The 15,915-nt window shown below is 41.8% G+C and overlaps 1 protein-coding gene across 17 annotated transcripts in view; it reads right to left on the minus strand.

The window, feature by feature from the left end:
- Window positions 1-940: 940 nt before the first annotated feature.
- The window catches only part of nfixb (nuclear factor I/Xb), a 143,818-nt gene continuing 128,843 nt past the window's right edge, over window positions 941-15,915 (minus strand). For 12 of the 17 annotated variants that reach the window (XM_056402197.1, XM_056402199.1, XM_056402203.1 and 9 more), the window contains 4 exons: window positions 14,325-14,500; window positions 12,521-12,668; window positions 10,487-10,578; window positions 941-7,326 (listed from right to left, as the gene is read on the minus strand). In XM_056402197.1, the coding sequence (XP_056258172.1) occupies window positions 7,312-7,326; window positions 10,487-10,578; window positions 12,521-12,668; window positions 14,325-14,500 (431 nt within the window). In that variant the 3' untranslated portion in view covers window positions 941-7,311. The remainder of the gene's footprint in view (window positions 7,327-10,486; window positions 10,579-12,520; window positions 12,669-14,324; window positions 14,501-15,915) is intronic. The other 5 variants (XM_056402209.1, XM_056402212.1, XM_056402210.1 and 2 more) reach the window with 1 other exon arrangement.

The following is a 15,915-nucleotide window of genomic DNA, read 5'->3' on the forward strand; positions in this document are numbered from 1 at the left end:
GAAATGTCATGGATTGTAAAACCAACACAATTTCACATTACACCTGGCCATTTGAGCCATTGTTCATATAAAAATATTGATTTTCAAAGTGAATTACATTTATTTAAGTACAATTTGAGGCACTTGCACTTTACTTAAGTATTTATATCTTATGCTTCTCAAACACATTTCAGAGGGAAATATTCTCAGCTAATGTTCACTCTATTTGAAAGTTATAGTTACACATATTGTATAAACCTATAAAACACAATGTACAGGGTGTCGTGTGGCGTAGTGGTCTAAGCAGGCACCCCATGTGTAGAGGCTACAGTCCTCGCTGCAGTTGGCCCCGGTTCGAGTCCCGCATCGGACGGCCTTTACTGCATGTCATTCCCCCTCTCTCTGCCTCCTCATTTCTTGTCTCTCTCCACTATCCTCTCCAATAAAGGCACAAAAGCCCAAAAACATATCTTAAAAAAAAAATTAAAACACAATGTACTGTTTGTGTGGAGGAAGTTTTTTTTTTTTTTACCTTTTTCTACCCCGTTAATTATCTTTTGATCCCTCAGAGTTATCGTGACCCTTTGGTGGGGATGAACTGGACTATACCTACCTTGCTAAATCTTAAGTATTCACAATCTAATAATGTCATACACAGTAATGTCTCTGTCACAGGAGCAATTTTTTTCTGCAGAATCGGTAGCTTTACCTTTGATACTATAGGTGTTGTTACTTAAGAAGGATTTAAATGCAAGTGTAATGGTGTATTTTTACAATGTGGCATTGACACTTTTACCAAAGTAAAGGGTCATGAATTTCCCCTACAGGATAAATAAAGTATCTATCTATCTATCTACCTGTTCCACCACTGCCCATGGGCTATAGCCATGTATGAGACACAGGCAGCTGGTTACCCATCACCAAAATGACACAGTAATAACCACAGCTGACATAGGCATGATACAGTCAAGAACATCCTTTTATTCAATCAAGTAAAGGTGTTGCTCTTTTCAAACTGTTTTTTATTATTATTATGGAAAAGAAACTGTAATTAACACATGCATTTCACCATGGGCTCTGGGAGGTGTGTCTGAGGGGTGGACGCTGCTCTAAGGGGAGGAGGAGGAAGAGGAGGAGGAGGGGCACTCATCGTGGGAGGGGGTACAGGCCAGAGACGAGGGGATAGGCCGGCCAGGGGCCTCAGTCTACACATCGCTAAACACGGCCCAGCGTCCTACAAAACGTGTTAAAAACAAACAAAGGAAAAAAAAAAAAAAAAAGGGCGGATGGTTCGGCCACAGGGTCCGACTGGGCTCTTTGAACAGTGCAGGGGCAGGTACTGAGGCACCCTCCCTCAACAAACCCCACACACACACACACACACACACACACACAGACACACACGCACTCTCTCTCTCACACACACACACGCACGCACGCACGCACACACGCACGCACACACGCACACACACACACACACACACACACACACACACACACTGCTCCATGCAACCTGTTCCTCTCTGATATGGCTTCTCAACTGTGGTGCTTTCACTTGTCAAGGCTAGATTGATAATACTGCTGCTGGCTTCATTTGCTTGATGAAGAAAAATAAAAAGTTGCATATATTTAATTACTTTTAGTTGTATTTTTTTTTTTTGCAGGACAAAAAAAAAAAAAAAAAAATTCTGTAATCACTTGATTTTGCTGGTGGAATTTCAAGGTGCTTTCTCCATAAGTCACCAAGGTCTACTCGCTTTACAGCTTTTGGAACCATATCACTTTGGTCAATGGTGGTGAATCAATACAACATTTTGAAACAAAGCGTACATTTCTAGTGATTGTGCTAAATCTGAGCCTCTCAGTCTCCGTGCTGTGGAACCGGTCCGCTTTATAAGGTGCTTGGAGTTATTTTTCAGTTTAATTTTTTTTTTCCTTTTCTTCCTTTTTTTTTTTTTTTATTGAATTTTTATTTTTTTTAAATAGCTGGTCTCATTCAACCACTAGAAAGGTGCATAATTGAAGGTCTTGACGCAGCATCTTACCGCTGCCTAAGATATGCAGTAACAATGACAAAAAGTAATCAAAAAGCAAATCCAAATTCAATTATAAAAAAAATAAATAGATAGAAACAAGGATTACAAACAAACCTGCCTATACTAGCAGTCCTACTGGTCATCTCCCTCGCCAAAGACCAAAACCAAAAAGTTCCCATGAGTGCTTTCATCCCTCCACTCGGGTTCATATGTCGTTGATCTCTCCCGGGGGGGGGGGAAACTGTTTCTTTGCCCTATAACCCAGCCCCTGTCCTCAGCACAGCCCAGAGCCCCGTGGTGTAACTTGTTCACTTACATTAGCTGTTGAATGGAGAAGCTGAAGAAGATGGGTATGGTAATACAATGTGAAGCGTACAGACAAGAATAACATGTGAGCTAACTGCATTCTGCTCAGACAAAAAAATCTTTGCGTATTCTTTTTTTTTTTTTTTTGATTTTTTTTTTTTTAAACCCCGCCGTTCAGAGAAAGGGAGAAAGGAGAAAAGGAGGGAGGGGAGGAAGGAGAAGGTTACGCAGCTACAGACTACTCCAGTGTCCAAGATAGACAGAAGACAAGATACAGAGGAAGAGAAGCAAGACAGAAAATATCTTTTTTTTTTGTCTTTTTTTCAGCTTTTCTTAATTATTCAACAATAAAAAGAGGAACTAAATCACACCAATTTCCTTTAGTACTATGTATACTGCTTTAAAAAGCTTGAAGAAGAGGAAGAGAAAGATATAGAAGTGTGAAGGAGGGGACTTTTTTTTCTTTTGAGATGGGCACTCAGGATTACAAGATGGAATCTGTGAACAAAAGGCACTTTTTAGGGACAACCTTTAAGATGCTCTGAGTCTATAACACTACATCACCAAACAAATATTTATAATCATTTACAGTGGGAGATGGGGATTCAGAGAAGGGGGTGGGGGGGGTTGGAGAGGGGGGTGGGTGGGGGGTGGGGCTCACATTCTTATTGAACTGACAGCATCCCTCTGAGGTCGCTAATTCCCTCTCGCCAAACCAACCGGACATTGACACCAAATAAAAAATAAAAATAAATTTTCACCAGACATCATCACTCATGATTTTTGTTGTTGTTTTGTTTTTCTTGGAAACGGGAATCCATATTTGTGCATCTCCCAAAATTGGGGAAGATCTTGTCTTTGTCCCACATTAGGTTCACTTGTGTTGGATACAAGATGGAACAGTCTGGAAAGAGATGTTTCTTTTTTTACCCTGCCACTGTTCCTCTGCTGTGTTGTAAAGGTTGGGGGGGAAAAATGCCTTTTGTCACAACAACCTTTTCGTACAATGAACCCCTCCCCCCTCAGTAAATACAAAAAGAGAAATAGAATAATGCATGTTTTCCTAAAATTTGCTTTTATGATAACACTTAATTTTTCGTTTATTATTATTTATGTATAATAGAGATTGAATGTACTTTATTCTTTACGAAAGCACCAGTTTTCATAGTGATATATATTTTATGAGTTGCAAAATTGTTCCTTCAGCCCTCCCACATTGTGAAAACAAATCATTAGAAATGAAATTTTTCTTTAAAAAAAGGAAAAAAAAACAAAAAAACAAAACAAAAGGAAAATTAAAAACAGTTTCCTCAAACTTACTTACAAAGACTGGGATTTTTTTCTCAACGCCCTCATATTTAGAGTCCTAGAGCACATGGACTTGAAAAACAAAAAACAAAAGAAAAAAAAAACCTAGAGGGTTTTCCCTCTTTTCTCGTGACACCCTCAAACAATTGCTAACAAACAAACACAATTCCTCTACCAAGGCATTGCACATGGCTCAATCGACATACATCATTTAGTTTCAAGAACAATACTTCCCATCAAAACAAGAAAGAAAACAACAAAACCTAATCTGTTCTTTTTTTTTTTTTTAAATCCTCAACTACATTTTCATCACTGTCTATGTATCTATTGTTGTGATTTGCCATGGATTTCCTTTTTCTGTCATTTAATGCGAGTATGGGTTTAGAGACTGGTACTTTAGCTCAAATCAGCAGTTTTTGAGATGCATCCTATGACTGTGCGATGTACGCCATGCTTCAAAAAATAACTAGACTGCCACAGAGCTTATCTTGCAAATAAAAAAAATGTATATATCTATAAATATATATGTGTATTATATATAAAGATGCTTGCGATTATCTAGTGAGCTGTCACCGTTTTTTTTTTCTCCTCTCCTGACATAAATTTTTCACCATTCACTATAGCTTATATGTGAGAAAAAGAACCTGAATTCATGTTTGACAAATTGCATAATGGGAATACAGAGGCACTTCCATAGATTAGAAAAGAAATCACCTTAGCCATCATTAACGTCTTACTCAGCGGAGCTAGTTCTCTCTACGAAGCTGATGAGATGGTTGCCAGTCGTTGGCCAACTATGTTGTGTTTCCCTGCAGTGAAGAACATGGCCAGGCAGTCCAGTTATTTTGTGAGGTTGGATGGATGATTTGAATTCAACTTTTAACAGGAAATAACTGAATCAGTCTGAAAGTGGGCTAATGATACAAAATGATTAAAAGCATAAAGGCCTCCTCAGATTGTCTATATTTAAGACTTCCCTTTGAATTCAGTCGGGCACTGGGGATGTGTTTGCGTTAATAGTGAGTGGACTTTTTAAGTCTGTGTATTCAAGAAGTGGCGATCTGTGCTCTACAGGTGTGTTTCTATCCCAGTAATACATCCACTGATTTGGAATACTAAGTGGTGGTCGATCTACTGTAATTCTCACAAAAAACAAACTCACAAGGTTGGCTGGCATGATTGTTTTAGTGCAGTTTTGATCATTAGGGGCTCATCGATTTCACAATACCTCAGGGGAGTGCTGGTGCATGTGTGTTTGTGTGTGTGTGTTTTGGGGGGATTACCATAGCAACCTATGTCCTTTTACCTGACCCTGTGCACCTAAAAAAAATTGGGCACATGTGTGATCCTCCTACTGAAAACCCTCTCTGAAAAACAGCCAGATATGTCACATATTCATTTTGCTCCGCAGTGTGGCTCCCTCTGCTCTTGGAGCAGCGGCCCGTCTGGGAGTGTAAACAACAGGGTAAACTTTAGGGAGACAGAAAGAAGAGCTACTCTCTCTTATATTCTGGGTCCCATCTTCAGCAACCTTCCCTCCTCGATTCTGGTTTTCTATCACTCACGTATGACCATCACCAGTCAGCAGCTGTACCTGGGTTAAATAGTAGAAGCTTTTTCTTGACCTGTATAGTTCAGCAGGTAGGTTCCCAGAAAATAGGCTTCCTGTGATTGTCAAAACTCTGCGTTGTGTGGTCCTGCAGCACAGTATGTGGCAAATGGGTTTATCTGGCACTGAGAACAAACAAACCATGTTAAAGGAAAAGTTTGACATTTTGGAAAATACACACATTTGCTTTCTTGCTGAGAGGTAGATGAGAAGTTTGATACCACTCCTGTGCCTGTACGGTAAATATGAAGCTATAGCCAGTTGCCGGGTAGCTTAGCTTAGCATTATGACTAAAAACAGGCGTGAAACAGCTTCCCTGGCTCTGTCCAATGGTAACAAGGTGCTGTGGTGTGTCTTAATCTGTATAAAACCCAAAGTGTAAAAAAAACAATTTAGTGTGTAACAGGTTGTTGTTTTTAAACTTCAGGTTTTTGTACGGATTAAACAAACAAGAGGTGCTGGTTTTTGGATTTTTGTTACTTTTGGACAGAGCAAGGCTAGCTGGTTTCCCCCAGTTTCGAGTCTTTATGCTAAGCTTGCTAGCTGTAGCTTCACATTTACCATACAGACACACAAGTAGCATCAATCTTCTCACATAACTTTCGGTAGCAAAGCGAAAAAGTGTAATTCTCAAAGTATCCAACCTTTACTTTAAGTTTTTTGCAACTACTATTTGATCCGGGTTAGCTAACCACCCTGTCTATGCCGCTTAAACATCCCACTTCTTACTGTGTTTCTCTATAAGGTGCTGTCATTCAAATATAAAACAATTATAAAATAGTACAAATCCAAAAGGAATAAATTCAAATAAGAGAACACACAAGAGAACAAAATCATTCATCTACATTACAAGAGGGCAAAAAGGGGAATCAATAGCTGCTGTCTATAGTCATGAAAACTGTCAGCAATGATGTACACACTGATTTTTCAGTGTGTGTGTTGGTTTAGATGTCTAATCAAATAGGTAGAGTTCAATGGGCTTTACTGTATGTGCGTATAAAATGAAAATATCATAACACAACACCACCACCTATAAATACTACAATCTAAAAGGTGAGACTGGGCAACTGTGTGTGTGTGTGTGTATTCAATTGTACATACATGCTGTGGTCATGGCACAGATTGTAGTGAGTGTGTGTTGTGTGGGGGGGAAATGTGAGAATGGGAGTGGAGGCCAATGATTTGTCGAACTGAACAATGGGGGTTGAGGACACGTGAAGGCTTCTTGTACCTTGATTTTTCCTCTTTAAAACTCTTGATAGGCAAGTCTGGTTTACCTCCCCATGCCTTGTAGGTAAATAGTGCACATCGTTAAGATTAGTGTTAATTGATTCAGCTTGTAGTGCAACCCTTAATCAAGAAATGTTTTGGCATGGTCTCTCTCTAGTTAGTAGTAAGGTACAAAGGGGGCTTTATAGAGTCAATGGTCATTCAGAGAGAGAGAAAAACGTTGGTCAATTTGATTTTGTTTTGGGTGATGACAGACATAACAGGAGCATGGACTGCAGCTTTCATTGGAGACCTAATTGTGTCTTTGCTTTGAGCAGGTAGTGGATTCATGGCTGGGTGTGGCTTTGTAGGTTAAACATTTCATCTGGAAAATCTGATTCTGTTGGACAGTTGATTTTCTTTGCCATTCATTAAACAATGCGTCCTCACGAAGTAGGAGAAGCTGACCACTTTTTCATCCTCAGGTTCCTCCTGCGTTGCTGCTGTGTTGTGCTGGTTCGGTGGTTTTTTCAGGAGAGATGCCTGCTTGGTGCTGTTTGTCCTCTTACTCCTTCTCTATCCTGGCATCCTCTTGTCCATCCATTCATCTTTCCATCTATCCATCTTTGCTTAAAACGGGTCCTCCCTCTGACTGGGTAAATTAGTCCAGAGTTCCTCTAAAAGTGTCATGCTGCTGCAATTTCCTGTGTTGCTTGGTTATATTTTGTATCAGGTGAGACATACTGTCAGGGTCGGTCGGTGGGTTGGTTGGAGGACAATTGTTATCCTGTGGGTTGTTTCTCTGTTTTTCTATTTCCGATTGTAAAGAAAGAATTCTAGTTGCTGGTTTGTACACAGATCTTGTCAGAGGAACCAAGACTGAAAAAGAAAGAGAGGGAAGGGGGGTGTGAGGGATGAGATCATGTTAATGTCAAAACCAGAAAGATTTGGCGGGCAAGATAACAAAAACACCTTTGGATATAACTAAACAGCCAACTGCAATTTGGTGATTTTAAAGACAATGTGACCGGCAGTTGGAGCAAAGCTTGAACGGATGTGAAACTCTCTTGGGTGAATCATCAATACAAAAGATGACCAATCATGTTGGAGAATATCAGGCTCTTTGATAAATAGTCATAGTATAGAGACGTTAACTACAACTCTCAAGTAAAGATTCTAGGTTCATCCAGGTCATGGTATCTCTGAGAGCTTTACGATGGCAACTTGACTTGCTTGAGGTTCTAGAGGACGTTCTACCTCTGATCTGAAAAGGTTCCTTCAGAACTGAAGATGAACTGAAGAAGCCTTGAAATGTCTTTAAGAACCTGAACCAAGTCGCCAGTTGCCTTTGTAAAGCTGTAAGAGATATAACAGGCTTCTCTTACAGTGGTCAAGGCTCCTGGATATAATAGTATTTAGTTTATTTCTGGAGATATTCTGATTTATGTACCTAATAAATTTGACCATGACTGTAGGCCTGCATACAATGAGCGACAGAAGAGTCATCTGGGCCATAACCATCAATCCTGCCCATTTCTGGAGTGAACTACAATATGTCTTGAATTTAGCCAAGCACTGAATGGCTACTAATGGCCAAGCAGCAGCAGGGGAATGGGCAGTCTTGACGCTCCCCGTCACTTGTGCCATCTTCACGTTGGGTTTCTCCCACTCAGCATGAGCAGGGAGCAGGAGTGGGTCACCGTCGCTGTTGTTGGCTGCCCCGCTTGGCCCGCAGGATCTGGCACTGCGGGCTGGTGCGCCAACATTCTAGAAGTCAGGCCTTGGAAACTACGCTGAGCCTCCAGGGAAGCAGCCTTTTGTTTTGTTTGACTCTAACAGGTCGCATGAATACCCCCCTTCTGCCTCTTGCCCTTCTCAGCTACCCTACTCCCCTGGGCACTGTCCCAGCAGGCCTAGGGCATTGTAACTTCTCCCCTCTTAGTTACTCTCTCTCCTTCTGTGTATGCTCTTACAAACACACACACACACACAGATACACACAATCCATCTATCTCCCGTGAACACTCCCACTAAATCCTTGGCAGCAGACAGTGACCACCCTCTTTTCTTTCCTGCGCCCCCCCCACCCCCCACCCTTGCCCCCTCTTGAGCAACCCCTTCTCAAATTCAAGATCAACTGGCTATGACATCATGTCTGGTTGCCGGGGGTAACCAGACGGCCGGGACGTGACTTCTATAAGGGCCGAAACTCTGACGCTCTGTTCCCTCCATTTCTTCTTTCTCTGTACTGTTGGTATCTTGTTTCCCTGATCCTCTGGTTGCAGTGCCTCACTTTCGCCACTGGGGGGCACATGGAGCCCACTATTGTCAGTGTGAGATGTTCTCCAGCCTATCCTATAGTCACCACATACTCACTTCTGACATGCTCTTTGTTTAGCAATTTATCTTTTTTTTTTTTTTCAGTGGATCATTAATCTTTTAATGTCGTACTTTGACAAGCACATCTAAACAATTAATGTCGCTTGTTTGGAAAAGTAAAACCATACTTCAGATACTATGTCCCACTGAGTTTCGAGCTTCAATTAGCTTTTTAATAAAAAAACATCAAGACACGCTACATGGCCAAAAGTATGTAGATACCCTGTCCATATGCTTTGATTTACTTTTGGTTTTGGGCTGTTTTTATGGTTTGTTTCAATGGAGGGAAATCTTTTGTCTCTTGCAATCTTTCTTATTGTATGCTACAGCATACAATAACATTTTAGTGTCTGTAACTTTGTGGCAACTGTTGGAGAAGATCATTTCCTGTTTCAACATGACAATGCCCCTGTGCAAAAACCCAGGGTCCATAAAGAAATGATCAACCCAGTTTGGTGTGGAAGAATCTGAGTGGCTTGCCCTAACCTCAACACCATTCAGCACCACTGGGTTACAGGGGAAGACTGACTGCAAGCCAGGTTTTATCGCTCTAAATCAGTGCCCAACCTCAATATAATGCTCATGTGGCTGAATGGGAGCAAATCCCTGCTGCCAGGTTCAGAAATCTGGTGGAAAACCTTCCCAGAGGAGTGGAAGCTGTCGTAACAGCAGTTTAATGCCCATAGGTTTGGCTTGATGTGTTCAACAATCATTTATGGATGTAATGTCTGGGTGTCCACATACTCTTGAACATTCAGTGTGGAAAAAAATACCAGGGTGAACAAAAGAAACAACTCAGAGTTGGTAGGTTATATAGAGTAAAGTAACATTAGTAGAAGATGAAGAAGAAGAAAAACGGACCGTGGGGATGGCAGATAAAAACTGAAGATAAAAACTGAAATGAAGAAGGGGAAGGGGAATAAAGAGTGGAGTATAATGAGCGCAGGGGCAGAAAAGATCAGGAATGGGGGAAATGGAAAGGGAGGAAAAGTGAGAGAACGGAGGGCAGAGAAACAAGGGAGGGGATCAGCAGAGCACTTTCAGATGGTTTCCATGTGTCGAGGAGCAGAGCTGAGCTGGCTCCAGGCGGGTGTGGTTGGACACTAATGAGAAAAGTACTGGTGGTAATGGAGGAGGCATATGAACGAAGCACAGAGCAGTGAAGGGAAGGAACGAATAAGGTGAAAGAGAGAAACAGTAAAAGGCCGAGGCAGAGAAAATGAATAAGGGGGAGAGGAGAGAGCAGAGTAGGATATAGCTAAAAGAGTCAGAAAGTGAAGTGGGAGGTGTGGGGTGGGTTGGCAAAAAGAGTGGAAGGAAAGGTAGCAAGGAGAGGGCGCGAAGAAGGCAGCGAGGGAGAAGTCCTGGTGTCTGAAGGGTAGGCTCCATATGTGCCAAATAAAGAGTTGAGCACATATGGTAAACCACACACGTACAGTAAAATACAGATGTACAAATGCACACACTGACGGTGCGCTGTGGGATGGTGTGAGAGAGGTGGAGGAAACCCAACAGCAGGTTTCAGGGAGAGTGAGGGAATAAGAAATATTTTGGCGTACATCCACACAGTTAATAAGTTTCCTGAGTTTTGACTGGTAATCGTAGTCAAAACAGACGAGTTTGTCAGTACTGTACTGTCAGTATATCCCCAAACTCCTACCTGTGTCTGCTGCGGGATGTTCAGAAAGTTGTTGTCCCGTGATCCGATGCCGACAAACCTGTTGGGAGCTGTGGCGCCTGGCGTGGAGTATGCTACGGAAACAGAGGAACAACAAAATAGACATCAGTCCACAGAGAGACAATCACCACTGCAACTTCCTGTACAATCTTACAGGAAAGAGACATTGTGATAATACACTTATTCACTTTCTTGCCAAGAGTAGGATAAGAGGACTGATACCACTCTTGTGTTTATCTCAATATGAAGCTAGTGCTAGCAACCTGCTAGCTTAGTACAAAGCTAGGCTAGTTCTTTCCAACAGTAACAATATCCACCTAACAGCACCTCTAAAACTCATGGATTAACATGATCTCACTATAAAAACCCAAGTGTAGAAATGACAACACTGGGAAGTGAGTGGGCCTGGTCAAGAAACAGTCTGGCACATAACTTCCCCATAAAACCACAACATGTTATTTTTGCACATTTTTTGTTTTTGTACAAATTAAACTATGTAATGTTTTAGTTACTGAGCATTAGAGGTGCTGGTAGGCAGTTTTTGTTACCTTTGGACAGATTTAGGCTAGCTATTTCCCCCCTGTTTCCAATATATATGCAAAGCTAAGCTAACGTTTGCTAGCTGTAGCTTCATATTTACCGCACAGACGTGAGAGTGGTATCAATCTTCTCGTCAAACTCTTGGCAAGGAAGTGAACGAGTGTATTCCGCAAAATTGCTTTAAAATTTAACGAGATACAGTAAACCTACTGTAGTTAAAACGTAAATAAATAAAGTAAATGCATTCATTTTAGATGAAAGTAAAATTGTATTCAGGTCATCAAAACTCCACAGCTAAGTTTGCCAAAATCTGGTAAGCAAACTTAGATCTCCCTGAATGATTAAGTCCCGCTGATATACTCAGTTGGAAGTGATTGAGCACACCCGAATCCTGACATTGAGTATCAGTCAGGGACATTTAAAACCCACTTGCATCAAAGTCTCTGACAAATTTAGGGCAGTTTGAGGCACCCTACGGACTCCATAATTTGAATCTCACTGAGGGATTCAGGATGCAGTGTGCAGACTTATGCATGTGTGAGTCTGTTTGTGCGGAGGAAAGGGAGAAAGGACAAGAAGAGGAGAGAGAGAGACAGAGAGAGATTTATGTGTATGGACATATACCGTATACATCCATGTGTTTCTAAGAATTGGAGTAACATACATAAGACATAGAAGACTTTGAGACGCTGACTGGGGGGTAAAACGAAAACACTACACTTGAAGGAAAGCTAAAAACAAACAAAAAAAAGTGCTCCATCCAGTGCCCCTCCTATCACAGGTGAGGAAGACAAACGTATTGTGAGAAAGTCCCACGGGTGGACTGACATCACTCCTTCACCTTAAATACACACCCTATTCTCCTTAACAAACATTGAACAAAACAAAAAAAATCCCACCAAGAAGATCAGCTCAACCAAAAACTAATTATTCCACCAATGTCCCAATTTGTACTGGAGTGTTTTGGAGTCCATGTAAATTAACTGCCCTAAATTTGTGCCCTTCACGAGTAAGAATCAATTAATAATCAAAGCCTTCTTGAGTTTTTCCACAAGATTTGCTGATGAGTCCAGCGGGAGAAGAAAGGAGGATCTAGAGGGAGAAGAACTGGGGTGGTGATGCACCTTCCATTCCCGACAAAGCAGAATGAGCCACTGAAACTGACGGGGGCTTAATACAGAACCCTGATGAACACCACAGAAGTCCTTTATGACAGATATTTCCCACCAAACCTCTGGTGGCCTTGATCTACTCTACAGAGCTCCACAGTATATTCTGCGCTGGCTTCCATAGCCCTCCAAGTGGTTAAGGGAGGTGAGATGTTGGATACACAGGAACAATGATGGCACAAAGTTGGAGGAAGAACAATGGCAGGGGGCTTTTCTCTGGAGAGGGTTGGGATTTTCAGTTTTTTTTTTTTTTTTTTTTTTTTGCTGCTGGTTTGGTTTTGAGAACGGTCTCTGCGGGGTCACTTACACGGAGATGCGGGCGAGGAGAGTCCGCCGTCAGGGGGCGTGCTGTTGGGTTTAGAGTCGGGCATAGGGAGGGGCACTGGGCGGGCCACTGGGGGAGGTGGAGGCAGCAAGAAGGAGCCTGGCATTTTGCTCTGGCCGCTCCCGTTTGGCTGCAGACAACACAAATAGGGTCAGGAGGGCGACATGCGACAATCCGCAGACACGGAATGAAAAAAGAGGACGTAGCTCGGGAGGCCGAGTCCAAAAAAATATCCATGACGGAAGGGGGGGAGGCAATGGTGGAAGGAGGGAGAGGAGGTGGTGGGAAAAAACAACCAAAGGAATGATGTATGTGGACGGCATCTTTTATGGAGGTGTGAAAAATAATAATCACCACAGGGATTGATAGGAGTGGGAGCTGGAGCTGGAGGTGAGAGGTTCCACAAGAGTGGTCCGTGGTGAGTGGAGGAGGTGTGGAGGAGGGAAGTGAGCAAATTATTGACTGGGTTCGTCCAGAAGATGGCAAGAAATCAAAACCAATGGGAAAATACTTGTCTACACAAGCACAACACCACCAACGATACCAGCACCAAACAACCAAAAGTCCAAACTAAAATCGTAACAGCTAGAGATGAAGAGACAGAAACACGATGACACAACACAGGACGGGTATGCTTGACTGAAGTGTGCTGTGACTGATTCACTCTCGTGCTGATGGTTGTAACTTCTGAGGGGTTGGGTGGAGCAAAATAAAAAATAAAAAGGGGGAGGAGGGGGGAACGTCAGGGGCTGAAACAGCAAACGGCAAAATGACAGACAAGACAATACACAGATTTGTAGACCTGCTGCAAAACCAATGTCTAGTGTGTTTGCTCGTGTTGCACTTGTAATGCTGTGGGGTGAATTTCTCTATAATTGTAGGTGGACATACACAGTACAATAAGCTTTTGGCAGACGCTGTCTTTTGAACTAATGGCATTCATATAATTATAGTAATATTGCACTGTAGAGCAATGCAAACACGTGATCAGTATGATTTCAGATTTTGATATTTAAATTTTTACAAGCAATTAAATAGTTAAAAATAACGTCTACTGAATACTCTTAAATTTAGAGAAAAACAACTTATTTAAGTTATTAACATTAAGTTATTTTTAAGTTCACACATTCTACATGTGTCCATAGATTTAAAAAACTCAATTCAGTTTGCTTAAATTCTGATCAAAATAATTCTAGTCAAGTCAAAAGTCAAGTCGCTTTAAATTAGATTTATTACATTTAATTTAATTCAGACTTGAACATCAGACCTCGCTGTCGTATCAGGTCCAGTCAGTCACATGATATCAGAAAGTACAGTTCATATTAGTGACTGGAAACCTTGGACACTAGAATTTAAGAACGTGCAATTTTTTTTTTTAATTTTTCGATTTCACCACTTGAAAAAAATCAAAGAGGAGAATTCACAGCCACATAAAATCAGATTTTTCAAAGTAAAATGTCTCAGTGCTATAAATTCAGTGGTATTCAAATTTAAACAAAGCACTCAGTAATGGTTACGCATAAAGAATATGCATAAAGTTAAACAAACAAATTATTATGGCCTTTCTTAGCCTCCGTACACACCTTTTTCTACTAACATACTTTTAATTTTTCTACTGTCAGTGGTCTGTTACTATATTTCATAACTGCAACACACTTGTATAAGCTCCATACACTGTCACTCCAAGAAAAAACCCTACTATTGAAATCTAAGTGCAGGTTAGTTTCTATTTAAATGGGAGATTTTAAAGGTAATAATGTTCCTCCTCCCCGGTGGCGAGGCTTACCTGTCCAGCGGCCTGCCCCGAGCCATCAGCACAGACAAACTGCACAAATTCCTTCAGGGGGTCCTGTCCAGGGTGGTGGTGGTAGCGGATGGTTGGGTGGGTGAAGTAGGGGCTAGACTGCTGGATGATGGAGGGAGACGGGAAGTGCAGGGCCGAGGCTGAAGCACGGGGACTCCCTGCGAACAGAGACGCTTGTATTAGAGGAACACACGAAGAGAAAGACGCGAAGAGCGAGAGGAAGTCATTGAAAGACATTGAAAATTCCTACTCATTCTTACAGATGGGAGAGATGGATGAAGTCATTAATGAATGACAGCAAAAGTATCACATCAGAACTGGAAGCGATAAAAGTTCAAATCTGGTTTTAAAATGTCGGACGCAAAAGGAATGTTGTTTTTCCAAGAAAAGCTGATTTCAAGTTAAAGGCTATTATGTGCATTGCTCATAATGTTTTATGATCACTGCAGGAAGTCTATACAGCTTTCACACACGTTGCATTCATATGTGCGTTCACACGCAGAGACTACCTAATTGTTTGAGTCAGCACCATTCAGACTTGAAACGATCTGAAAGTGCACAAATACAATAGATACTGATGCTACATTTTGAAATCAGATCCAAAGAGCTTGCAAAGAGAAAAAAGCACAAAGTGATCATTGAGTAGTGTCTTAAATTAGCTGGTCTTAATGCCTGTGTGCTGTCTTGAGGGTGTGATTCATTGCCGTTGACACAGTTTGGCATTCGGGTGGTAAAGCTGTTTTTTATCCGACACATTTTTGTTTCTATGACAGAACTAATCTGTACATGCACATCGTATGTCTAAGTTGATGCTTCTCTCTTAATGGGCTCCGGAGCCTCATATCCGCAGATATACATGTGTGTGTATATGTGTGTCTGTGTCTGTCTGTGTGTGTGTGTGTGTGTGTGTGTGTGTGTGTGTGTGCGACAGGTTTGGAGAGAATACCAGACGTTAAGTATTTGAATGATTACACAGTTTTTTGTTCCTCAGGCTCTCTGCTCCAGCAATTTGAAATAAAGTAATAGATACTACATTACAGTGCCAAGTCTCAACTTTAATTTGTGTAGGTTTACATCAATACTGTGTGGGAGATATGTCCCTAATATAGAAGCACAGAACCTGAAGGACAAAAAAAAATGTGTAACTGTCCAAATACTTATGGTCTAGACTGCATGTGTGAGGTGTGAGTACGGAGCAGTTGGTTGCGCCCAATCACCAAACACAAAGCCTTCTCTGTCAGACCTATATCCATTACTAAATCTCCTTGATTTGTATTAGAGGCCTGTTCTCCTTTTAGCTGTGCCAGTTTGACACCCACCCCATCCCCATCCAGGCCCCCCAGCTGCCCATGTTGGGCTGCCAACACTCTTTAGTGCTCGCATCTTATACATTGTGTGTGTGAGTGTACTTCATGAGAGTGCCAACCCCGCTGCATTACCCCCCAGACAGAGGCCTGCGCCTCTGAGCGCAGCAACACCTTGCTCCCATGCCAGGCTGCCTGCTCCCCAGTGGAGCTGTCTCCCTGCTCCTATAGCCCCCCCCCCTGCTAATCCCATTAGAGACTGGGTGAAG

The sequence above is a fragment of the Seriola aureovittata genome, chromosome 17 (genome assembly GCF_021018895.1).
Source record: "Seriola aureovittata isolate HTS-2021-v1 ecotype China chromosome 17, ASM2101889v1, whole genome shotgun sequence".
NCBI classification, from domain to species: Eukaryota; Metazoa; Chordata; class Actinopteri; order Carangiformes; family Carangidae; genus Seriola; species Seriola aureovittata.